The 21,474-nt window shown below is 39.2% G+C and overlaps 1 protein-coding gene across 1 annotated transcript in view; it reads left to right on the top strand.

Moving 5' to 3' along the window:
• The window catches only part of DBX2 (developing brain homeobox 2), a 38,387-nt gene that overhangs the window by 8,532 nt on the left and 8,381 nt on the right, over positions 1 to 21,474 (top strand). The window contains exons 2-3 of the mRNA XM_070369965.1: positions 8,633 to 8,728; positions 20,262 to 20,449. Of these exons, the coding sequence (XP_070226066.1) occupies positions 8,633 to 8,728; positions 20,262 to 20,449 (284 nt within the window). The remainder of the gene's footprint in view (positions 1 to 8,632; positions 8,729 to 20,261; positions 20,450 to 21,474) is intronic.

Raw genomic sequence — 21,474 nt, 5'->3', positions numbered from 1 at the left:
TTCCTATTTGACTATCAGATCAAATAAAAATATTCAGTTTGTCCTTTAAGACCTTCATTCTATCAACTGCATTTAGCTCCTCTAACCACATTCCTTTTTTCAGTTATACATAAATATATATTTATATATATCTTCTTATATTCTTTCCCATTATAGATTGTTATAAAACATTGAGTATATTTCCCAGTGAACATCCTTGTGGGTTATCTGTTTATGTATAGCAGTATGAAAGTATGAAAGTGAAGTCGCTCAGTCGTGTCCAACTCTTTGCGACCCCATGGACTGTAGCCTACTAGGCTCCTCTCTCCAAGGGATTCTCTAGGCAAGAATACTACAGTGGGTTGCCATTTCCTTTTCCAGGGGAGCTTCCCAACCCAAGGATCGAACCCAGGTCTCCCGCATTGCAGGCAGATGCTTTAACCTCTGAGCCACCAGGGAAGCCCTGTATAGCAGTATGTGTCTGTTAATCCCAAGCTCCTGATTTATTCTTCCCTACTGCTATCCCCTCTGGTAACCATACGTTTCTTTTCTGTTTGTGAGACTATTTCTGTTTTGTAAATAACTTTGTATTATTTTTTTAGATTGTACTTTCAAGTGATATCAAATATTTGTCTTTGTCTGACTTACTTCACTTAGTATGATAATCTCTAGATCTATCCATGCTGCTGCAGATGGTATTATTTCATTCTTTTTAATGGCTGAGCAATATTCCAGTGTGTGTGTGTGTGTGTGTGTGTGTGTGTGTAGCAGCCGACTCTAGTATTCTTGCCTGGAAAATTCCATGGACAGAGGAGCCTGGCAGGCTACAGTCCATAGGGTTGCTCAGAGTCAGACACAACTGAAGCAACTTAGCACAATACACACACACACACACACACCCCTTATTTATCCATTCATCTGTCAGTGGACATTTAGGTTGCTTTCATGCCTTGGATTTAGTAAATAGTGCTGCAATGATTGTTGGGGTGTCCAACCACATTCTTAATGCTCACACCTTTGACCTTGGTCCAGCAGTCAGGCTGGTCTTAACCCGCCCTGTGTGTCACCATCATCCTTGCCTTCTTTCATTTTTTTCATGCCACCTTTCTTTCCTGGAATGCCTTATTTCTCTTCTTGTGCCATTCAGATACTTTCCCAGTCAAGTTTCCAGATCAAGATGCTTTTCCTGCTTAAAGCCTTCTTGACGGAGGCTTCCTGACAATACTCTTTACTTTTTACTTGCTCATATGTTTTAGTGCAGGTCTGAACCATGCTGCTTCTTTTTATTTGTTGTCTTAGAATCGATCCCAAATTATGTAATAATGGTAGGAATAAAGGCTAACATTTATTGAGTGCCTGGTGTGTGTCAGGCATTGTTTTGTGTTCTAGTCAGTGGTCTCATCCTGATTATGCATTGTAATCATGTGTGCAACTTTTGAAAAAATATTAATAGTATGTTGGTGGACCCACTCCTACCAGCCCGATTTAACCCAATTGCTGTGGGGTTCAGGCTCTGTATCTTTGAAAAGCATTCTAGATCATTCTCATGTGTATTCAGGGTTGGAAACAGTGGTTAGGGGAAGGTACTATTTTTTTTTAAGATCTTATGGCCATGGGAAATGCCTCAGATTTTATAGAACAAAATTGAATTTGGAGTGTGGAAATATTTGTATTTCATTTATTTGATCAGAAGATTCAAATTTGTAAGTTATGGAACATTTAAAAATAGAAATTCTTCCAGGGAGGGAAGCTATCCTATTGTAATCTTTGTCATCCAGCACACATGCATTATTGGCACTTGATAGATAGTAAATATTATTTGCATGGAATTAAAAGGACAGAATCAAACAAGTAGACACTGCACTTGACTTATTTTCTCATGAACTGTACCAGACTATTAAGACCTTTGCTTTCTGTCTCTGAAATACTCAAAGCAAAAAAAAAAAAAAGAAAATGTGGACTTCTGTCATTTTTTGATGAGCAGAAAGGTAAAGGATGACTTAACTTGCTTTGCCTTGTGATGGAAGGCATGTTTGCATGTGGATCGCATAAATGAATTACTTCCAGCTTGTGTGATAAAATAAATCATACCTTATTCAATAACTGATATTTCTTAGGTTTTATAACTCATGACAGATAGTTGTCATTCTTTAGAGATTTTTTTTGGGGGATCCTCTTAAGATAGTCTGTTCAATCATGTCATATATAAAGGTCAGAAGTTTAGATTTCTTTATTCCCAGTGCCCATATACCCAGCAATTGAAGGAGGTCATTCAAATCATCTTTTTGAAATTATTTAATTCCCTGTTATTCTTTCCCAGAGGTATGTTTTGATCCCTTGGTTGCCTTTGTAAGACATCTTGGAACCTTTTCTCTTTTTTCTTCCTCCTCCTTAAAATGTTCTGTCCAGTCGGCATACCATCACAGTGGCTCCTGAAATGTATTTGAAGGTTTTATTAGTGGTCTTTAAGATTCTTCCTTTGAAATGTCAGCCCGCATCAGTTAGTACCACAGTTTGCTATGACAATAAAAAGAATGTGGTTTCACCCTATTTAGATACACTCTGTTCTTCTCCATTGATAAAGAAAGTGGAAAAAAAAAAATGAAATGTTTTGCTTGCTTTCTAGACCACAGAATTTTGAAAATGATTTCTCTGTAACTAGGCTTGTAACCATCCTTGACTGTGGGGTGCTTTTGTCACAGAACCATCTAGTTAGGTTTAAAAAAAAAATCAGGCCAGTTCACCATTAAGTTGGCTCTAAGTTCCCATCTTAATTAAACATTCAAAATAATTAATAGTTTGATTCTGTGTTTTCAGATAAGTCAGAACATGTGATTAAGAAGTGAAAAGTTCACAGAGTTTTCTCTGAATAAGCATGTTTAGTCATTTGGATTCAGACAGTTTTGTTCTAGAAATTTTAAATCATTTGTTTGTAACTTGAAACAGATTCCCACAGAACCCGGAAGGCAGATTTTTTGGCAGAATACAAAATGTGGAGTATCCTGAAGTGGTGTGCTCAGAGAACCTAGCATCTTGCTGCAGGACCTGACAGCATGCATCCCCCCCCCCCCCCCATGGGGAAAGCCATTGGCTTTTCTCTTATGGAAAGCTGGGGAGATTTGGAAATGTCTGCCTCTTACTAAGTGACTGCCAGTATGTGTGCCTGACGTCCTTCTCTCTCATGGCTGCTGCTGCTGCTAAGTCGCTTCAGTCGTGTCCGACTCTCTGCGACCCCATAGATGGCAGCCCACCAGGCTCCCCCGTCCCTGGGATTCTCCAGGCAAGAACACTGGAGTGGGTTGCCATTTCCTTCTCCAATGCATGAAAGTGAAGAGTGAAAGCGAAGTCGCTCAGTCGTGTCCGGCTCTTAGCGACCCCATGGACTACAGCCTACCAGGCTCCTCCATCCATGGGATTTTCTAGGCAAGAGTACTGGAGTGGCCTCTCATGGCTAAGAACTATTAATACATATTATGCTAAAATACCTGTGTTTCCCCTGTCTGCTGAGAACAGTCATCATCACATTCCAGATGCATGCCCATTTGAGGATGAATATTAATAAATGAAATAGCAAGTGTTAACTTCATACCCATGTATGAAGTCTAGCGCCCACGTAGAGTAGGCATTCCTGTCATATATATTGTTCGGTAAGCTTAAAACAAATTGTTCCTAACATGATAAATGATAAAGGGACTGCATCTAGATTGCACTGATGGGCTTTGAAATGCATATCATGGTCTTGAAATTGCCTTGTTTTCTGCCCCTTTCAGAGAATCTCCCAAGTAGTTCTTAAATGGTTTGCTAAAGTTTTAACATATCTGTTAACTTGTTACTTTGTTTTTATCATACTTGAGTTTCCATATTTTGCTCACTGCTTGAAAAAGTATGTGATTGACAAACATTAAAATGTAATATATATCTTTAATGCATTGCGTTGTTTTAAATGGCTATTTCTTCACACCATTCAACATCCTGGCCATCACATGCTCCGTTAGATTAACATTTGACTTATGTCCAAGTAGGAGCATGTAAAAAATGGAGTACTTAATTGAAATTTCACAGTGATTTCCACATAAACCAGATGTATTTATGCGTAGAAATTAGGAATCAACTAATCTTCTGTGTAAATACTATGTGTCAATTAGGTGATTTTAGATGGTGAGAAAATACTATGCAATGGAGCTTTAAGCCTGGTTATGTCACATGGAGTTCTTTAGCCACTATAGAGTTGCTACAGTAGACATAGCAACTGTCATTTTGATTACAGATTTATTATATTAAGATAGAATAGTATGGAGGAATATAAAAAACTGTTCAATTAAACTTTTTTCTGGTTAAATTTAACACCAAGAGTCTATATCTCAGAACCTCATTTATCACAATTGAATTTAATTGAACACTTGTCTCAAATGAACCGTACTTTTTTTTTTTTTAAATTGGAGGCTAATTACAATATTGTGGTGGTTTTTGCCATACATTCACATTAATCAGCCATGGGTGTACATGTGTTCCCCATCCTGGCCCTCCCTTCCATCTCCTTCCCCATCCCACCCCTCAGGGTCATCCCAGTGCACCAACCCTGAACACCCTGTCTCATGCATCGAACGTGAACTAGCGATCTATTTTACACGTGATAATATATGTGTTTCAATGCTATTCTCTCAAATCATCCCACCTCGCCTTTTCCCACAGAGTCCAAAAGTCTGTTCTTTATATCTGTGTCTCTTTTGCTGTCTCGCATATAGGGTCATCATTACCGTCTTTCTAAAATTCCATATATATGCGTTAAGATACTGTATTGGTGTTTTTCTTTCTGGCTTACTTTGCTCTGTATAATAGGCTCCAGTTTCATCCACCTCATTAGAACTGATTCAAATGCATTGTTTTTAATAGCTGAGTAATATTCCATTGTGTATATGTATCAAATGAACCATACTTTTAAAAAATTCTTTGTTTTCATTTTTAGGGCTGTAGGATTAAACTGAGAAACATTTTGGCTAGAATAGTAAAATTTGTAATTTGTACCTAGCCTGCATTGTTATATTGATATCAGTAGTATCACCATATCATACTTATTTTCTACACTAGATATTGAGCAAAAAAAATTTTGTGTGTGTGTTTCCAACTATTATGATAGATGCTTACATGCACATATATAAATGCAACATGGCTGAGCCTTTTTCTTTTACCTCAATTTACAAAATGCCAAGCAGCACAGTAGCTGTAACTTAAAATACCTATGGAGTACTTAGTTTGGAGGTGAAGTAAGTAAACAGAAATACTTGAGAATAAACATGAGACAACTTTTATTATATATATTAATATCTACTTTTCAAAGTGCTTCATATATTCATCAGATCAGATCAGATCAGTCGCTCAGTCGTGTCCGACTCTTTGCGACCCCATGAATCGCAGCACGCCAGGCCTCCCTGTCCATCACCAATTCCTGGAGTTCACTCAGACTCACGTCCATCGAGTCAGTGATGCCATCAAGCCATCTTATCCTCTGTCGTCCCCTTCTCCTCCTGCCCCCAATACCTCCCAGCATCAGAGTCTTTTCCAATGAGTCAACTCTTCGCATGAAGTGGCCAAAGTACTGGAGTTTCAGCTTTAGCATCATTCCTTCCAAAGAAATCCCAGGGCTGATCTCCTTCAGAATGGACTGGTTGGATCTCCTTGCAGTCCAAGGGACTCTCAAGAGTCTTCTCCAACACCACAGTTCAAAAGCATCAATTCTTCGGCGCTCAGCCTTCTTCACAGTCCAACTCTCACATCCGTACATGACCACAGGAAAAATCATAGCCTTGACTAGACGAGCCTTTGTTGGCAAAGTAATGGCTCTGCTTTTGAATATGCTATCTAGGTTGGTCATAACTTTCCTTCCAAGGAGTGTCTTTTAATTTCATGGCTGCAGTCACCATCTGTAGTGATTTTGGGGCCCAGAAAAATAAAGTCTGACACTGTTTCCACTGTTTCCCCATCTATTTCCCATGAAGTGGAAACATTAAAAAATGTAACTCTTAACTCTGCCTAAACAATGCCATATTATTATAATGTTGTTGCTGTTTAGTTGCTAACTCATGTCCAACTCTTTTGCAACTTCATGGACTCAAGCCCACCAGCCTCCTTTGTCCATGGAATTTTCCAGGCAAGAATACTAGAGTGGGGCGCTATTTCCTTTTCCAGGAGTCTTCCCAACCCAGAAATCAAACCCACCTCTGCATTGGCAGGCAGATTATTCTTTACCACTGAACCACCTGGGACGCCCTATTCTTATAAGATATTAGGTTCAAATAAAGTGATTTATCATTTCTATGATGGCTTTTCAATCAACATTAGAACAACTTATGATAACAATGACAATTTTTTTAAAGTTTTATAGAACTTACTGAATACCAAAATGGATCTCTTTCATACTTTGGTTAGTTGCCATGTTTTCAAAGTAGCATTGACATTTTATTATTTGAAAGTTCAGGTATTAAAAAACTAAAACCATTGACATTGACAGCTTTTCATCATATTGTTACCCCATGGACTATAACGCCTCTGGCCTCTCTGTCCGTGGAATTCTCTAGGCAAGAATACTGGAGTGGGTAAGCCATTTTCTTCTCCAGGAGATCTTTGCAACCCAGGGATTGATCCTTGGTCTCCCATATTGCAGGCAGATTCTTTACCATCTGAGCCATCAGGGTAGCCATATTATAGAAAAGACCCTCCATTATGGTTAATTTGCAGTTTGACAGCGTTAAGGACCATAAGACCATAAAATTATTTTATGTACTTATATATTTATTTTGATATGTCCTTCAAAGATCTTGGTAAAATAAATGAATGCTTATCAGTTGGTTAAAATATGAGTGCGAAATTACTCTGTTCTTGAAAAAGGCGTGTATTTGCAGCAAAATTATATTCACTGTATATGATTAAGAAGTGAAAAAAGTTTCCATTGAAAATAAAGGGAGAATAGTGAAAATATTTATTTTCAAGTCATCCTCTAGATTTAAAAGTTATCTGTTATAGAAGATACTATGTTTCAGAGTGTCAGGGGAACAGGGAAAAGATTAATTCCTGATTTCCTATTTCTTAGTTTTAAGATTATTCGTTCATTTATCAAAAATCTATTGACTATTTAGAATGTGTCAGACACTCTGATGGTTATGTGATGGTAAAAGCAAGCTGCCCACCTAAGGAAATCTCACCTGTGTTTGTATTATATTAAAGCCTACTGTGCAAAAGGACATCTTGTATTTAAGGTACTACACTTAACCAAAGCCTGGCATAGAGTGCGTGAAAGTCAAGTTGCTCAGTCATGTCCGACTCTTTGCCACCCCATGGACTGTAGCCTACCAGTCTCCTCAGTCCATGGAATTTTCCAGGCAAGAGTACTGGAGTGGGTGCCATTTCCTTCTTCATGGGACTTCCGAACCCTGGGGTCGAACCTGGGTCTCCTGAATTGCAGGCAGACGCTTTACCATCTGAGCCATCAGGGTATATAGTAAATGTTCAGTATAGGAGAGCTACTAATATTCTGTGACATCCGTTATAGCCATTTTTCATCTGCTGAGGAACAGAGTTTAAAATTTCTTTTACAAGATATATCAAGTAATGATAACTATTCTGTATATATGTATTAAAAATGTTCTGAATAGCAGAGTTTAATAAAGTGAGCAGAGCAGAATTACATGGCAACTCCCTGTACTATAAACACACGTGCTTTCAGGTTAACTAGATGTCACTTGAGATTAAATGTTGTTATTATTCTCAAATACTTTTAAGCATGTAAAATGATCAGAAAAACCACTGTTATCATTGAATTACTCAGTAAATTAACTGTTTTCACCTTTGGAATCCAGCTGTCTATATATTTCAAAGCACCTTCTGAAAATAAAAAGTGGAGTAATATAATCTCTTTAAAAACTAAACTGAAGCGTGTAACATACAAACTGTCTCTTGGTAAGTATTTTATCTAGAACTGTGTTGCTCAGTGTGTTAGCCCCTAGACATACGAATCTACTTAAACTTTAAAAAACTGAAATGAAGAATTCAGTTATGCAGACATACTGGCCACATTTCAAGTGCTCAGTGGCATATATGACAAGTAGATACATATTGGACACAGAGAGACAGAGGATGTGTCCATCATCACAGAGAATTCTCCTGGGCAGTGTTGCTCTGGGCAAGTTTAAATAAAGCACTATTTGATATTTACTATTTATAACCACACAGAAAATGAACAATTAAGTTTGGTTTTGATAATTCGAGTGTTTATACCATAACTTCCAAACCAGGATTAAGTTATTCAGCAAGCTCTGACAGATGAAGACTACTTTATTTACTTTTAAATTTTATGTATTTATTTATTTTGAAGGATCATTGCTTTTCAGTTTTGTATTGCTTTCTACCAAACATCAGCATGAATCAGCCATGGTTTACCCATATCCCCTCCCACTTGAATGTACTTCTCACCTCCCTTCCCATCCCACCCCTCTAGGTTGTTAAGACTACTTTAAAATGACTTAAATTCCAGTAAAAATTGTAGCTAACTAAATGCTCCGAAGATGTAGGGCTTTACCCCGTGACTTTGGGAAAACTGGGATTTTGAATATTGTGTAAAAGAAATGGCTAATCAATGCAATCAATGCTTTCTCTGCAGCGCCTTCCAAGCCTTTTTTTCTGAGCGCCCCGCCATTCTACTCGGCGTGCTGCGGTGGGTCCTGTCGGCGCCCCGCATCCCCCACTGCTTTTGCAAGTAAGTTTTTATGCTTCATCAGCAATGCCTCAGTTACTCTGTAAACCAAAGCAGCAGGATTTAATGTGCTCTGGAAAACTAATTGGTAATGCAATGACAAGGAGCTAATTCCTCGCTAAAAATCACAGCGTTCCTATTCAGGAGGTTTCCAGAGATTTATCAGACCTCAGCACACTGTGCGATTGTGAGCAGTTTCTAACAGCATTGAAACCCAGGGCTGACACATCAAGGAAAGCGACTTGTTTTCCATTTGATATAAAAGATCTCAGAGGGACCCGTTTGGCTTTTGCTGAAACATGTAACGATGCTCATTTAAAGAAGAAGAAAGAAAGGAAGGAAAACTAAGAGATTGTGTAAAAATTTCCATTCGGTTTAAAATGTGACACAGAAAGTCACTAGGTGTCCATGGAAAATAATCTAAAATTGCCAAAATTGTAAAAGGAGATAAATACCATCTCTTATGATCTTGAAGAAAACCAGCCAGGGTTGTAGGAAGTGTTTTCAAGAGAACTTTTCTTCAAACATTACATCATTTTAATAGTGTCTGAGATAGAGGGAGAATGACAACCTTTGAAATTGAAGAGCACACACACATTCACATGCACAAAGAAAAAAAATGTCTAAGTGAAAATAAAAAGAAATAATATTCACAATAATCTTGAGATTTTTGGTCAACTAAGAATCTGTAGGCAGGAGGACTCAAGTTTGTGATAAAGAAGTCCAGCAGAGGGGTACGTGGACTTCTGCTGCGGAAGAGAAAATGTTGATTCAGGTTAACAGCTCTGTCAGGTGAAGAGTGAGCTAGGAGTACAGTCAGGCTGAAGTCCAGAGCTGCATCATGGTTGAATTCAGATCTCTGTTGCCTCTCTGCATGTGTTTTATGAATGTTTTAGGAGAGCAGTTGCCCAACAGAATGATTCCTGACAAGTGAGGCAGCAGATGCTGGCCGTTTAATGAGCTGCAGGCTTCTGAGCATCTCTTTAGGGGGCTGATACTTTCCCACAGGGCACTTTACATGGCCGAGCCCCGGCCACAATGGGTGGCAGACCCGTGACCAATCGCCACTTTCACTTGACTCATCCACACGCGACCTCACCACGATTTTTCACTGTGCAGATGAACTTTCGGAACCATTTCACAGGGAAAAGGCTCGGGCAAGGGTCAGTTGCCCTTTTGTATGGTCATAAAGTGAGGCTCTGTGTGTCAGCCTTTTCTCCTGTCTCACATTCCAAGTGAATTTCTGGACACCATTTAAAGCACTTGGCTGAAAAATAAAGCAGTGAATGAAACTGACTTTTATAGACTCGTTCCAGCTCATCTTCCCATATAACCCTGTCCACCTGAAAGGGGATTTAGTGGATGAGCTGAGTGTATACAGGGCTTGCTGAATACATAGGGCCCATTATCCACTGTGGGGATCGTTTATTAACCAGGACTGATACACTACTATTTTGGAAGTGACCTATTAATTGTCCATTTAACTAGAATGTATTGATTCAAATAGAAAAATAGAAACCATGACTAAACCTTTTACTCGCTCCTTCAAGGTGGTCTCCTATGAGGGTAATTGAAAAATGTTGTACAGATTAAGGAAACATTTATCACCATATATTAGAGTATCGGAAAAGAACGGCTGGAGCAGAGACTTACACCCCAAACATCTGATAGCGCAGTGTGGTGGCATCTCTGTGGAATTAATCTTCAGTGTGGTATCCCAGGGGTGGAGATTGAAAGAGTTCCCACACCTAGTTTCAGTGATTTCAGCTTGGTATAACACTGGTCTTCTACTTTAGAAAGTCTCTGGCAGTGCAGTTTAGGTAGGAGGCAATGGATCAAAACACTCCATGTGACAGGTGGACATTTATGTGTGTGTGAGTGTATTCATTTTATAGTAGTGTTTTGATGGATTCATTTTGATATTTGGCAAAACTAATACAATTATGTAAAGTTTAAAAAAAAAAAAAAACTCAATGATGTGTGAAAAAAAAAAAAGAGTTTCTAGGCTGTAAAAGTATTCTGGTGCCCAGGCCAGTTTAATAAATAAAGCCCATAAAAGTGAGTCGAAAGTTATTTCCTAGATAACTTAATCTTCTCGATTGTTTGAAAAAAAAAATCACTCTAAGCAAGTCTCTTTATTCTCCATCTGGTTCTCGGCCCTTCCCACTTTGTGCCTTTAGTATGGCTGTTGTAAATTGTGGTGTTTATTCCTGGAAGCTTATAAAGCCCTGTGTTTATCTCATTTATTTAATAAAACATACAAGTGGAAAATCAGCGCTGCTCAGACTGACATTTGTCTCCATTTCTAGGTTGCCATTTTAAAACAGCTTAGAGATGTCACCAGTGTTCTTAATAAAAAGGATGGCACCTCATTAGTGATAAATCTGAAGTGAATTTCTTATATTCTTATGTATAATGTTCATTGTATTAGGAGCAAATAATAATGAAATGGTAGATTTCAGCTGTCAGTAAGAATTTTACATAAATACTCATGATACCAAGGAACAGTTGATAAAGCTTACAACTGCCCAGTAAGGTTTTTATTTAAGGCATTTTTTGGCTTTTCTTTGGAGAAGGCAATGGCACCCCAATCCAGTACTCTTGCCTGGAAAATCCCATGGATGGAGGAGCCTGGTAGGCTGCAGTCCATGGGGTCGCTAAGTTGGACACGACTGAGCGACTTCACTTTCACTTTGGCTTTTCTTCTTCTTGTTTTTAATAATAAGAATGATTTTATGCCCAGGAATTTAATTTTTTTTCCATTTGCACAAAAGAAGGAAAATGAACTGTCCAAGTAATTTTGTATTTAGTTTCAGCCTGGACAGCCAAAATTATGGTTTATACTCAAAATTTTAATAAGTAGTAAAATCAGTGGCCCTCATCATTGTTCCACAATATTGATTTCACTATTTCTAAAAGTTTAGGATTAGATCAACACATCCATAGCAAGAGAAATATCTTTTTGATTCTTTACATGATTCACTTGTTTAAAATTGATTTAGTTTTTCTTGTTAACCTGTTAGATTTATGATTGACTTGTTGCAATGTGGAAACAATCATTCATCCAGTGCCCTTCTCACATATAATAAATAGTTTAATTAGCTATTTAAGCACAATCCTTACAGTGGGGAAAAATTAAAAGGCAGTGGTAAATTCTCCTCTTCCCCAAAGCAGTGTAAGGAAAATCTTTGATAGTGTATTCATAAGGTTCCTTTCAAAATAGCATACAGCTCAGCTAAAATGAAATAGAAAGTTGTAGAAATTATGCAGAGAATGACTTTAAGAAAAAGACTACATGAAAATGTGTAGGTGTCTTAATTATGTAGAATATCTCATTGAATTAAATCATTATTTCTTTGTCTTTGAATACCCAACTTGAATTTAACCTTTCAAGAATTTTATGCATTAAAAAACAAAGTTTAAATTTGGAGCAGCATTATGAAGATATGAGTGAGGAAATACTATTCTGGAATAAATTGTTTTAGCTTTCTTGGTTGATGAACTTAGATTCTGCATTTAGAAATAATTTTACTATCTTCCCTTCCTTGTTAAAACTTAAAAGAATATAATATACTCTTGAAATTTGAATTTAGAATTGTGTTGAAGGCAGCAGGAAAGGGACCTTGTTATTATTGTAGGTTGGTCCTAAGAGTGTCACTTTCAAAGGTGGCGATGCTCTGTTGGGCACACACCTTGATAAACACACCTGTCCTGGCTGTGTTCTGCTCTCAGCTGGAGTGGTCAGTAGGTGTGGGGAACTGAACAAGACCTATGCATGCATGCTAAGTTGCTTTAGTCGTGTCTGACTCTTTATGACCCTACATACTATAGCCTGCCAGGCTCCTTTGTCCAGGGATTCTCTAGGCAAGAGTATTGGAGTAGATTGCCATGCCCTCCTCCAGAAGATCTTCTTGACCTAGGGATCAAACTTGCATGTCTATGTCTCCTGCATTGGCAGGCAAGTTCTTTACCACTAGCGCCACTTGGGAAGCCCCATCAAAACCTATGGAAATCCATAAAAGCCTGCCTGAGAGCTTCTTTTATGAGGATTTAACTTTAGAACTCTAAGATTTTCAGAAGGATGCAGCATATTGTGATAATAGATAACTAGTCTAGTTATTGTGCTGAACATGTAAATGAGTTTGTGTGATGAGTTGAACGTAGGTTTTGACTTCTCAATAGTGAAGGGAGGGTACTCTATAGATATATGACAGTCAACCAGGAAGAAGGTTTAAAGGCATCAGAGACTCAAAGACAATAGCTTTTCCAAGTTGATGGCTCTATTCAACAATTCCACAGAGGCAGTGAAAAGTATTCAAGTAACATTTCTAGAATGGAGTTTTCTTTCTCCCCAAATGTTTATAAGTAGTAGTAGTAGCCTACCCTGGCCTAGACAGAGACCGCCACCAATTTATCTACTGCATGTTTCTCTATTGTTCATCACCCTGTATCATTCACAAACAGCACACCTCCATTTGAAGTGCCTTTCGTAAGGCTCACGTCACATAGGGATTCCCCGGGGGTGGAGGTGGTACAGGGGGCCCGTCGCAAGATGCTGGGGATTATACCTGTGAAAACTTTGTTATCCTAGGTCATTCTGACATTTTAATGACTCTCCCCACCTTCTGACCTCTTTCCACGACCATCTGTAACTTTGACCATCTTCGGTATAGTTTTAAAGGGTGTTGGTTGGGCTCACTCAGCTTGCATGTGAGGTCTCAATTGCAGAAGTTGTCTTTTCAGAGCCTCAGTTTTTTTTTCCTATGGAAATGAGGATGCTAATATCTTCTTCTTGGGATTGTGGTAAAGATTTCATGACATACTGCTTATTGTTGGCACATATAGCATCACATACTGAGCCCCAAATATATATGGAAATCACACTATAAAATAATATACTGACATCTGCAAATTGGCAGAGTCTCTAGTACCTTGAGTTGATGGCCCTGGCTTCTAAAGCCTCTTATCTAGGCATGCTCTAATCTTTGTATCTGTTCATTGTTATTTTATAGTATTTATTTATTATTGTCACCTATAAGTTTCCATAAAAATCAGATTTGTGTCATGAATTTAGGAATAATCAGAGGTATTCGTTGCTTGTAACTTTTTAATAGCTCCTGAGAGACTTTTAAATCACCATCCAGTTCTTGAAGTCCCTATGTCTGTTTTGCAGGTGTAAATTTGAGCTCATATTCCTAGATTTAGAAGGTAGGAAAATGGGGTAAGTTCATCATTGGTTTATGGTTAGATCCAGAGAAAGCCCACAAAAGACTCCCAGGGGAGATGTGGAAAGAGGCAGCCATTGTGGAAGCAGCATCTTGTCTCATGCTTCTTGTAGGAAACTGAGCCACGTCTGTTTATGAAAACAGTCATGATTCATGTATTGAGAGCAGAACTTTGGAAAACCAAGCAACTAGCAGACAAAGGAAGAATGGAATATTCTTTATATTTGCTGTGGCTTTTGTCCAGTGGTTGTATTTTTGCTATAGAGCACCGAATCCTGAGGACCAGACCAAGGAGTTAACCCTCTGATCCTCACAACTACTCTGAAGGTCTCTCTTTTAGAGATGAGGTCTGGTCTGTGTGTATTCTCACCCTTCACACTGGTGAGAATATTGTATTTGTAGATCTCTTTGGTGGGGCTCTTCTTTCTATTCTTAACATAGATCAGTAGAAAACATAATAGGAAAATCTGTGGGTTCCTATTAAAAAGTCTTAGGGGAATTTAAAAGTGTTACCCACATTGTTTTATGTAAACATTTAGATTTTAGTGAAGAAAGTACTAAATGAGTAGAATTATGACCCCTATCTACAAAACCTTGATTTATAACAAATGTAGGAAAAAAAATTTAAACTAGCTTATATTGGGCCATAAATTTGTTTGTATTTTTATATAGATTTAAGAAGTTGTATTATAAAATATGCGGCTTCCCAAGTGGCTCAGTGATAAAGAATCTGCCTGCCAATGCAGGAGATACAGGAGACCTGGGTTCAACCCCTGAGTTGGGAAGATCCCCTGAAGTAGGAAGTGGCAACCCACTCCAGTGTTCTTGCCTAGAAAACCCCGTGGACAGAGGAGCCTGGCAGGCTACAGTCTATGGGTTACAGTAGTTGGATATGACTGAGAGACTGAGAATACACACACACATATATGTGCGTACATATATGTGTATGTATGTGTGTATGTGTACATACTGGCTTCCCTCATAGCTCAGTTGGTAAAGAATCTGTCTGCAATGAAGGAGACTGTGGTTTGATTCCTGGGTCAGGAAGATCTGCTGGAGAAGGGATAGCTACCCATTCCAGTATTCTTGGGCTTCCCTGGTGGTCAGCTGGTAAAGAATCCACGTGCAATGTCAGAGACCTGGGTTTGATCCCTGGGTTGGGAAGATCCCCTAGAGAAGGGAACAGCTACCCACTCCAATAATCTGGCCTGGAAAATTTCATGGACCGTATAGTCCATGGGGTTGCAAAGAGTCGGACACGACTGAGTGACTTTCACTTCACTTATGTGTACATACATATGTGTGTATAACTGAATCATTGTGATGTACACTTGAAACTAACACAACACTGTAAATCAACTATATGTCAGTTAAAAATAAATAAGAAGTTGTATTAACTCAGAAAGTATTGACCTTCTGAAATGCAAGGTCCTCAGAAGACTTTTCACTGTGGCAAGGTATATCCTAAATTTGTTTGAATCACTCCTGGTCCTACTCTACCTCCCAGCTAATGTCCTGTGTTCCTCCTGCTCATCCCCTGCATCCTCTAGAAGCACCAAGCTCTGAGCTTCCTGGATTCACCATGTCTCGCCCTTGTCCTCACCACACTCAAACTTCTGCAGATGTCAGTTGTTCTCTCTGCCCCATTGTCGAAGTTTCCCACAAGAGGAATTGCTAGTCCTTTGGTAGCACATCCCTCTCAGGACTTACTCTGTTGGCCTCCAAAACTAAAGGGCTTCTCAGCTGGTGCTTAAAAGTTCTCTGTGCAGTGGTCTGTGGGTGTTTCTCTCATTGTACTATGTCTGATCCTAGCCTTCTCACACTTCTCCTTATCAAATATGAACATCTGAAGGATGGAGTGGGTTCATCAGTTGGGTTTTCAGTTGTCACTCAGTGATGATTCAATTACTTGGCTAGATTCTCCCCCAAAGGTTGCTACAATGTTTGCTTGTTTTCCTAATAAAACTGAATCAGAGGTAAAATGTAGAGTGGAGATGCATTATTTGTCTATAACGGTATGATGATAGCCTCTCTTAGTTTTTATTTTTGCTTTATCAGTCTTTTTCCTCTGCATTTTTACTTAGCTTGAGCATGATATGTATCTTATATACCATATAGTGTATTTTTCTTGCTGCTGCCTGATCTTCCTAGTCATCTTTAATGGTTCTTTAAATTTTCACTTAGTAGGTATAACATGATGTGCTTATGCATTTCATTACTTTTGGGTATTTATGTTTCTTTCCCTAATTTTAATATGTATGGCTATAATAATGGTAGATTGGATACATTTATAAGTTAAGAATTCCAGATCAAAATATGAAGTGAGAAGGGCACGCTGGAATTTGAGGACACCGTTGCCAGGCTATATCGGAGATGCCATGTGGTCCTGACCAAGGACAGGGAGCAGAAGCCCATAGTCACAAGCAGAAGCTCTGGCTGTGTTCCTAAATGTTCCTTTCTTCACAATCTTGACCCACCAAGAAACAGTGGGGGACAGAGGAGAGAGCCAAGAATTTGGATTCAAAAGGTCTTGCTACCATTTAATTCTATCTTTTGTGCCACATTGAACCTTCACTGCTTTGAACACTTTTTCATCTCATCAGATGTCTTTAGCATATGGTGATCCTTATTGTGGGCTCAGCACTGAAAGTTGTCTTGTGCTATTTCATCAGATCCTTAGAACAACTCTGTAAAGTAAGCTGAAAGAGTGAGTAACTCTCTCTAAATCACACAGGTATGTGCCGAGGTCTAAACCTAGTTTTCCCATCCTCCAGAGTCCTCTGTCCTGAGGCTTCCTAGAGAGACACCATCTCAACAGATGAATCTGTGCTCTGAAATAAAATGCAGAGGGCTAATTCTGTGGTATCTATACCAAGGATAGTTCAGAGAAGAAAAGCATTTAGAAATACATGAACATATTGATATGTCCATACTATTTTTATCAATATTATTGACCAATATTGCGTGTGTGTGTGTGTGTGTGTACACCCAGTCATATCTGACTCTCTGTGGCCCTATGAACTGTATAGCCCGCCAAGCTCATCTCCATGTCCATGAGATTCTTCAGGCAAGAATACTGGAGTGGGTTGCCATACCTTCTTCCAGGGGGTCTTCCTGACTCAGGGATTGAACTGGTGTCTCCTGCATTGGCAGGTGGATTCTTTTACCACTGAGCCTTGACCAGTATTGCATAAACCTATTTAAGCCTCTGAGAAAGAAATAGTGAATCCAGTTGCCAAAGCCTGACTTTAAGATATGACCTTGGTGTGAGGCAGGCAAAAGTAACTGGTGCTATAGATGGAGAATTAACCAAGATCCCACACTTGGATGAATCGAAAAGGCATCAGTAAAACTAGAACTTTGTAAAGAATTGGGCTTCATTACATCCCAAGGATTATGGCATTTCTATGGAGATTTTAATGAGTGTTGTAGAGCTCAAAGAAAGAGAGAGAGGCCAGTGTTTCTTCTGGGAATGTCAGGATGAATGAGAATGAGACGTAACCCAGAGCTGAGAGACTAGCTGGAAGTTGTTTACGAATCTTTTAGATAAATAGGAAAGAAAGCAATTATATTACGAAGGTAAAATTGACAAGATTTATCCATTTATTGACATTTTTCTTCTAAAATACAAGTCAGTATTGTGTCAGTACTGTGTAGGTTTAAGAGCATTTGTTTTGGAATAAGTCTCTGGACAAAGTTCCTTAAGCTACCTAAGCTTCCTTTTATGCATCTTTAAAATGCAGAGAATAATAGTAGCATTCGTGGCATAGTTAGGTTTGGAGAATTAAATGGAATAGTGCATATCAGCTGCTTAATACAGGACAAGTATGAGGACAGAGGAAGTGCTCAGTGTATGTTTATTATTATCATGTCACATCCTGCTTAAACATATTCTGTTGATCTTCACCACCTATTGGATAATGTTCCAGACCCGTGTAGACCTCTTCAGTCTGATTCCACTCCATTCCATAACCTCTACACCACAGGTCCAGATGTCTTCAAGAGCCTGAAGCAAGTTAATGAGGCTATGGCAAACTGGGGGATCACGTGCTTCCTGTAGGGGGCATCTGCCACTCACCGTGGTAACTCTTTGCTCTGTGGGAAGGTAAGCTCAGTGAGGTTACCTTTGAAAATATGTTGAAAACCTGAGCTTCAAATAAAACCTCCCAATTATTAATTACGAATAGCTAAATCAGAATTTTTTTACCAACAGTCTAAGACCAAACAAAGCACACCTCCAGGCTGGATATGGTTTCTAGCTTGTACCCTCTGCTTTATGCCGTTCCTTGGCCTTGCTGACTGTTTACTTTTCCTTGTTGTTGATCAGTTGCTAAGCCACATCCGACTCTTTGTGACCCCGTGGACTGCAGCATGCCAGGCTTCCCTATTCTTCACTGTCTCCCAGAGTTTGCTCAAACTCATGTCCATTGAGTCAGTGATGCCATCCAACAATATCATTCTCTGTTGTCCCCTTCTCTTCCTGCCCTCAATCTTTCCCAGCATCAGAGTCTTTTCCAATGAGTCAGCTCTTTGCATCAGGTGGCCGAAGTATTGAAGCTTCAGCATCAGTCCTTCCAATGACTATTCAGGGTTGATTTCCTTTAGGAGTGACTGGTTTGGTCTCCTTGCAGTCCAAGGGACTACTTTTCTTTGGCGACACTTTATTCCCTTGTGCCTTAGTACTTTGAAGTATGCCTGGGTTGGCCTTAGTTCCTTTTCTCTGGAACTGAATTGTTCTTTTAGACTTGATTCAGCCTGTTTTCTCTGAACGCATCACTTCATTTTTTGTAATGCCAGAGCATTTTTGAGATCATTCTATTCTAGTACTTAAGACATTCATTTGCTTCTTTATTTAGAAATAATTATTAAGCACCAAAATGCATACCAGCTACAACTGTAAGCTGGAGACCCTGCTCTCCTAGTGCTTGTATTCTGGAGTGATGTTCGTGTGTTGGTCCTGCCATGAGAAGGTGAACTCCTAGTGGCAGGGACCACGTACTTTTTGTCTGGTTTCCTCGGCAGTTAGCCCAGTGAGTCTGATACCCAGTGTCCTAGTGTCTTCTTGCTGCTGTAACAATTTCCATAAACCTACATCTTAAAACAACACAAACTTACTGTCTTACAGTCACAGAGGTCAGAAGCCTGAAATGGGTCTCACTGGATTAAAATCCAGGTGTCGGCAGGGCTGCATTTCTTCTGGAGGCTCTAGGGGAGAATTTGTTTCCTTGCCTTTCCAGTTTCCAGTGACTGCCTGCATTTCTTGGCTTATCACCCCTTCTTCCAATATTCAAAGGAAGAAGTGTGACATCTTCAAAACTCTGACTGTGACTTCCTTTTTTGTCTCCCTCTTCCACTTACATTGGACCTACCTGGATTCTCCAAGATACTCTCCCAATTTCAAGGTCAGCTGATTAGCAACCATAATTCCATTTGCAACCTTAATTCCCCCTTGATATTTAATGTAGCATATTCATGTGCTCTGAGGATTAGGACATGGGCATCTTTGGAAAGGACATAATTCTGCCTACCACTACTAGAAAACTGAATGAACGAATGAATGGTGAATGATGAATGAAACTCACAGAGGCTGGGAACCAGTGTTGTGCCAACCAAAAAAAGGCAGAAAAAGTAGTGTCTCTGCCCTGAAGGAGTTGATAACCAACTGAACTGAGAAGGTAGGAGGTGATTGGAGGTCTTCCAAACCTTCCTTCTCATATTAAACATCTCCGACTCTTGCACGCTTTCCCTGACATCCCAGATTAAGGTTAGACCCATTGTTTTGTGTTCCTAAGGAACCCTCCTTAGGAATACTTCATCACACTTGTGATGCTAGTTCAGTAAATGCCTCCCCTTGATTTTATAGGTAATGAGTATGATAAAACATATGTCTTACTTCTCGTTGTGTGGTATTGAGCAGAGAGTGCCTGGCATATGGTTAAGTGCTCAACAATTTGAGACAATAAATAAATAAATGAAGAATTAGAGAAAATCAAGTATTTAAACCATCTATCACTTGTTCTACATTGGAGCTTTGTAACTGGGACCGTGGACTTTCAGAGATGGCATGCAAAATTGCGAAGGCAAGCGTCTGTATGTTGTTTTTGTTCCCCCAGTGGGGAGCAAAGAACTTTTATCAGATTCTCAATGGAGTCCATGACCAAAAAGAGGTTAAGAAGCACTCTACGTGTGCAGAGTTCAGAGATGAGATAATTTGGCCATGGCAAAGAGGTGGAGGATACGGTTCTGGGGAATATGAGTGGAATTCTCCTCCCAAAGCTAACGGAGCTTTTTGTATTATTTTTTCCCTCTAGGAGAAGAGAGTGTACTGCCTCTTCTGACCCAAGAATCTACTTCCAAAGTTCGGAGGGGCATTTTAAGAAGAGCTGTCTTTTCTGAGGACCAGAGAAAGGCTCTGGAGAAAATGTTTCAGAAGCAGAAATATATCAGCAAAACAGACCGAAAGAAACTTGCCATCAACTTGGGACTAAAAGAATCACAGGTACTGATGAGCAGGAAGATGTGTGATCAGCACACAGCTCCTGATTTCTGAAGGAATCCAATGAAATCCATTCATTTGGCAACTGTTCCTTGTACTAAGCATAATATAGGACCCCAAAGCATTATTGAAATGATTCTCATAATTTTTTAGTGAGTGGAAATATGTACAACAATTCCTGTTTGGAAATTGGTCCATTTGCTGAGAAGTCTAGGTTTTTGCCTGATTAATTCTTCCCAAATGAAAAGCAAAGGCTGTGGCATTTACATCATTACATTGTTTGCTCTGTTTTCAGAGAAACTGGCTGCATAATTGCCTACAAAAGCAGGAACCAATTTTCCTGTCTTTTTCTTCATTTCCAATCCAACAGTCAAGGCATAAATGAATGACTCATAAGTACCTCTTAATAGATGTCATTATTTTGTACTGTGGGCTTATGTCAAGTACAGTTAAGTAATTTCACGTTTGCAATCTTTACAAACCTTTCTTGTACAATGACGTTTCATATAATTTTGAAAGAGACTTCCTGACCTTTGGGGAAGTGCAGCATACTTCATTTAAAGATTGGCCTACTTATAAATAATTAACAGTATAAGGCACTGGCATTTTCCTATTTAATCCTTGTTATGAAATATCCCCATTTTCTAGATGAGGAAATGTAGAGAAGTAAACAGAGATCCAGTGTCACAGAGTGAAACTGCTCTGGAGCTGAGCTCCCCACCCCAGGCACCCTGACTCTGGAATTTGCTTTCTCTTTAACCTGGAACCACCATGTACATTTGTGCAGGCTGTTCACTGCACAGGGGCACTTGGCTCATGGGGATGGCAGCAGCTGAAATGCGGCAGGTACTCGTTTGTCTAACTGGCTTTCCTGGTGCAGGGCTCCATCTACCTGAATTTTTTGAATCAGCATAAAAGCTTTAAAGGGCTAGCAGAGGCTCTGTGTTAACCACCGTGTTCTTCTGTATTTCCCCTCAATACAAATGACCTGGTTTCTAACTTCAGATGTTACTAAACTAGTTATTTTT

Source organism: Bos mutus, chromosome 5, assembly GCF_027580195.1.
Source record: "Bos mutus isolate GX-2022 chromosome 5, NWIPB_WYAK_1.1, whole genome shotgun sequence".
Lineage (NCBI taxonomy): Eukaryota > Metazoa > Chordata > Mammalia > Artiodactyla > Bovidae > Bos > Bos mutus.
Note: the sequence above shows the minus strand (reverse complement) of the source record. Positions and strands in the feature narration are given on the sequence as shown.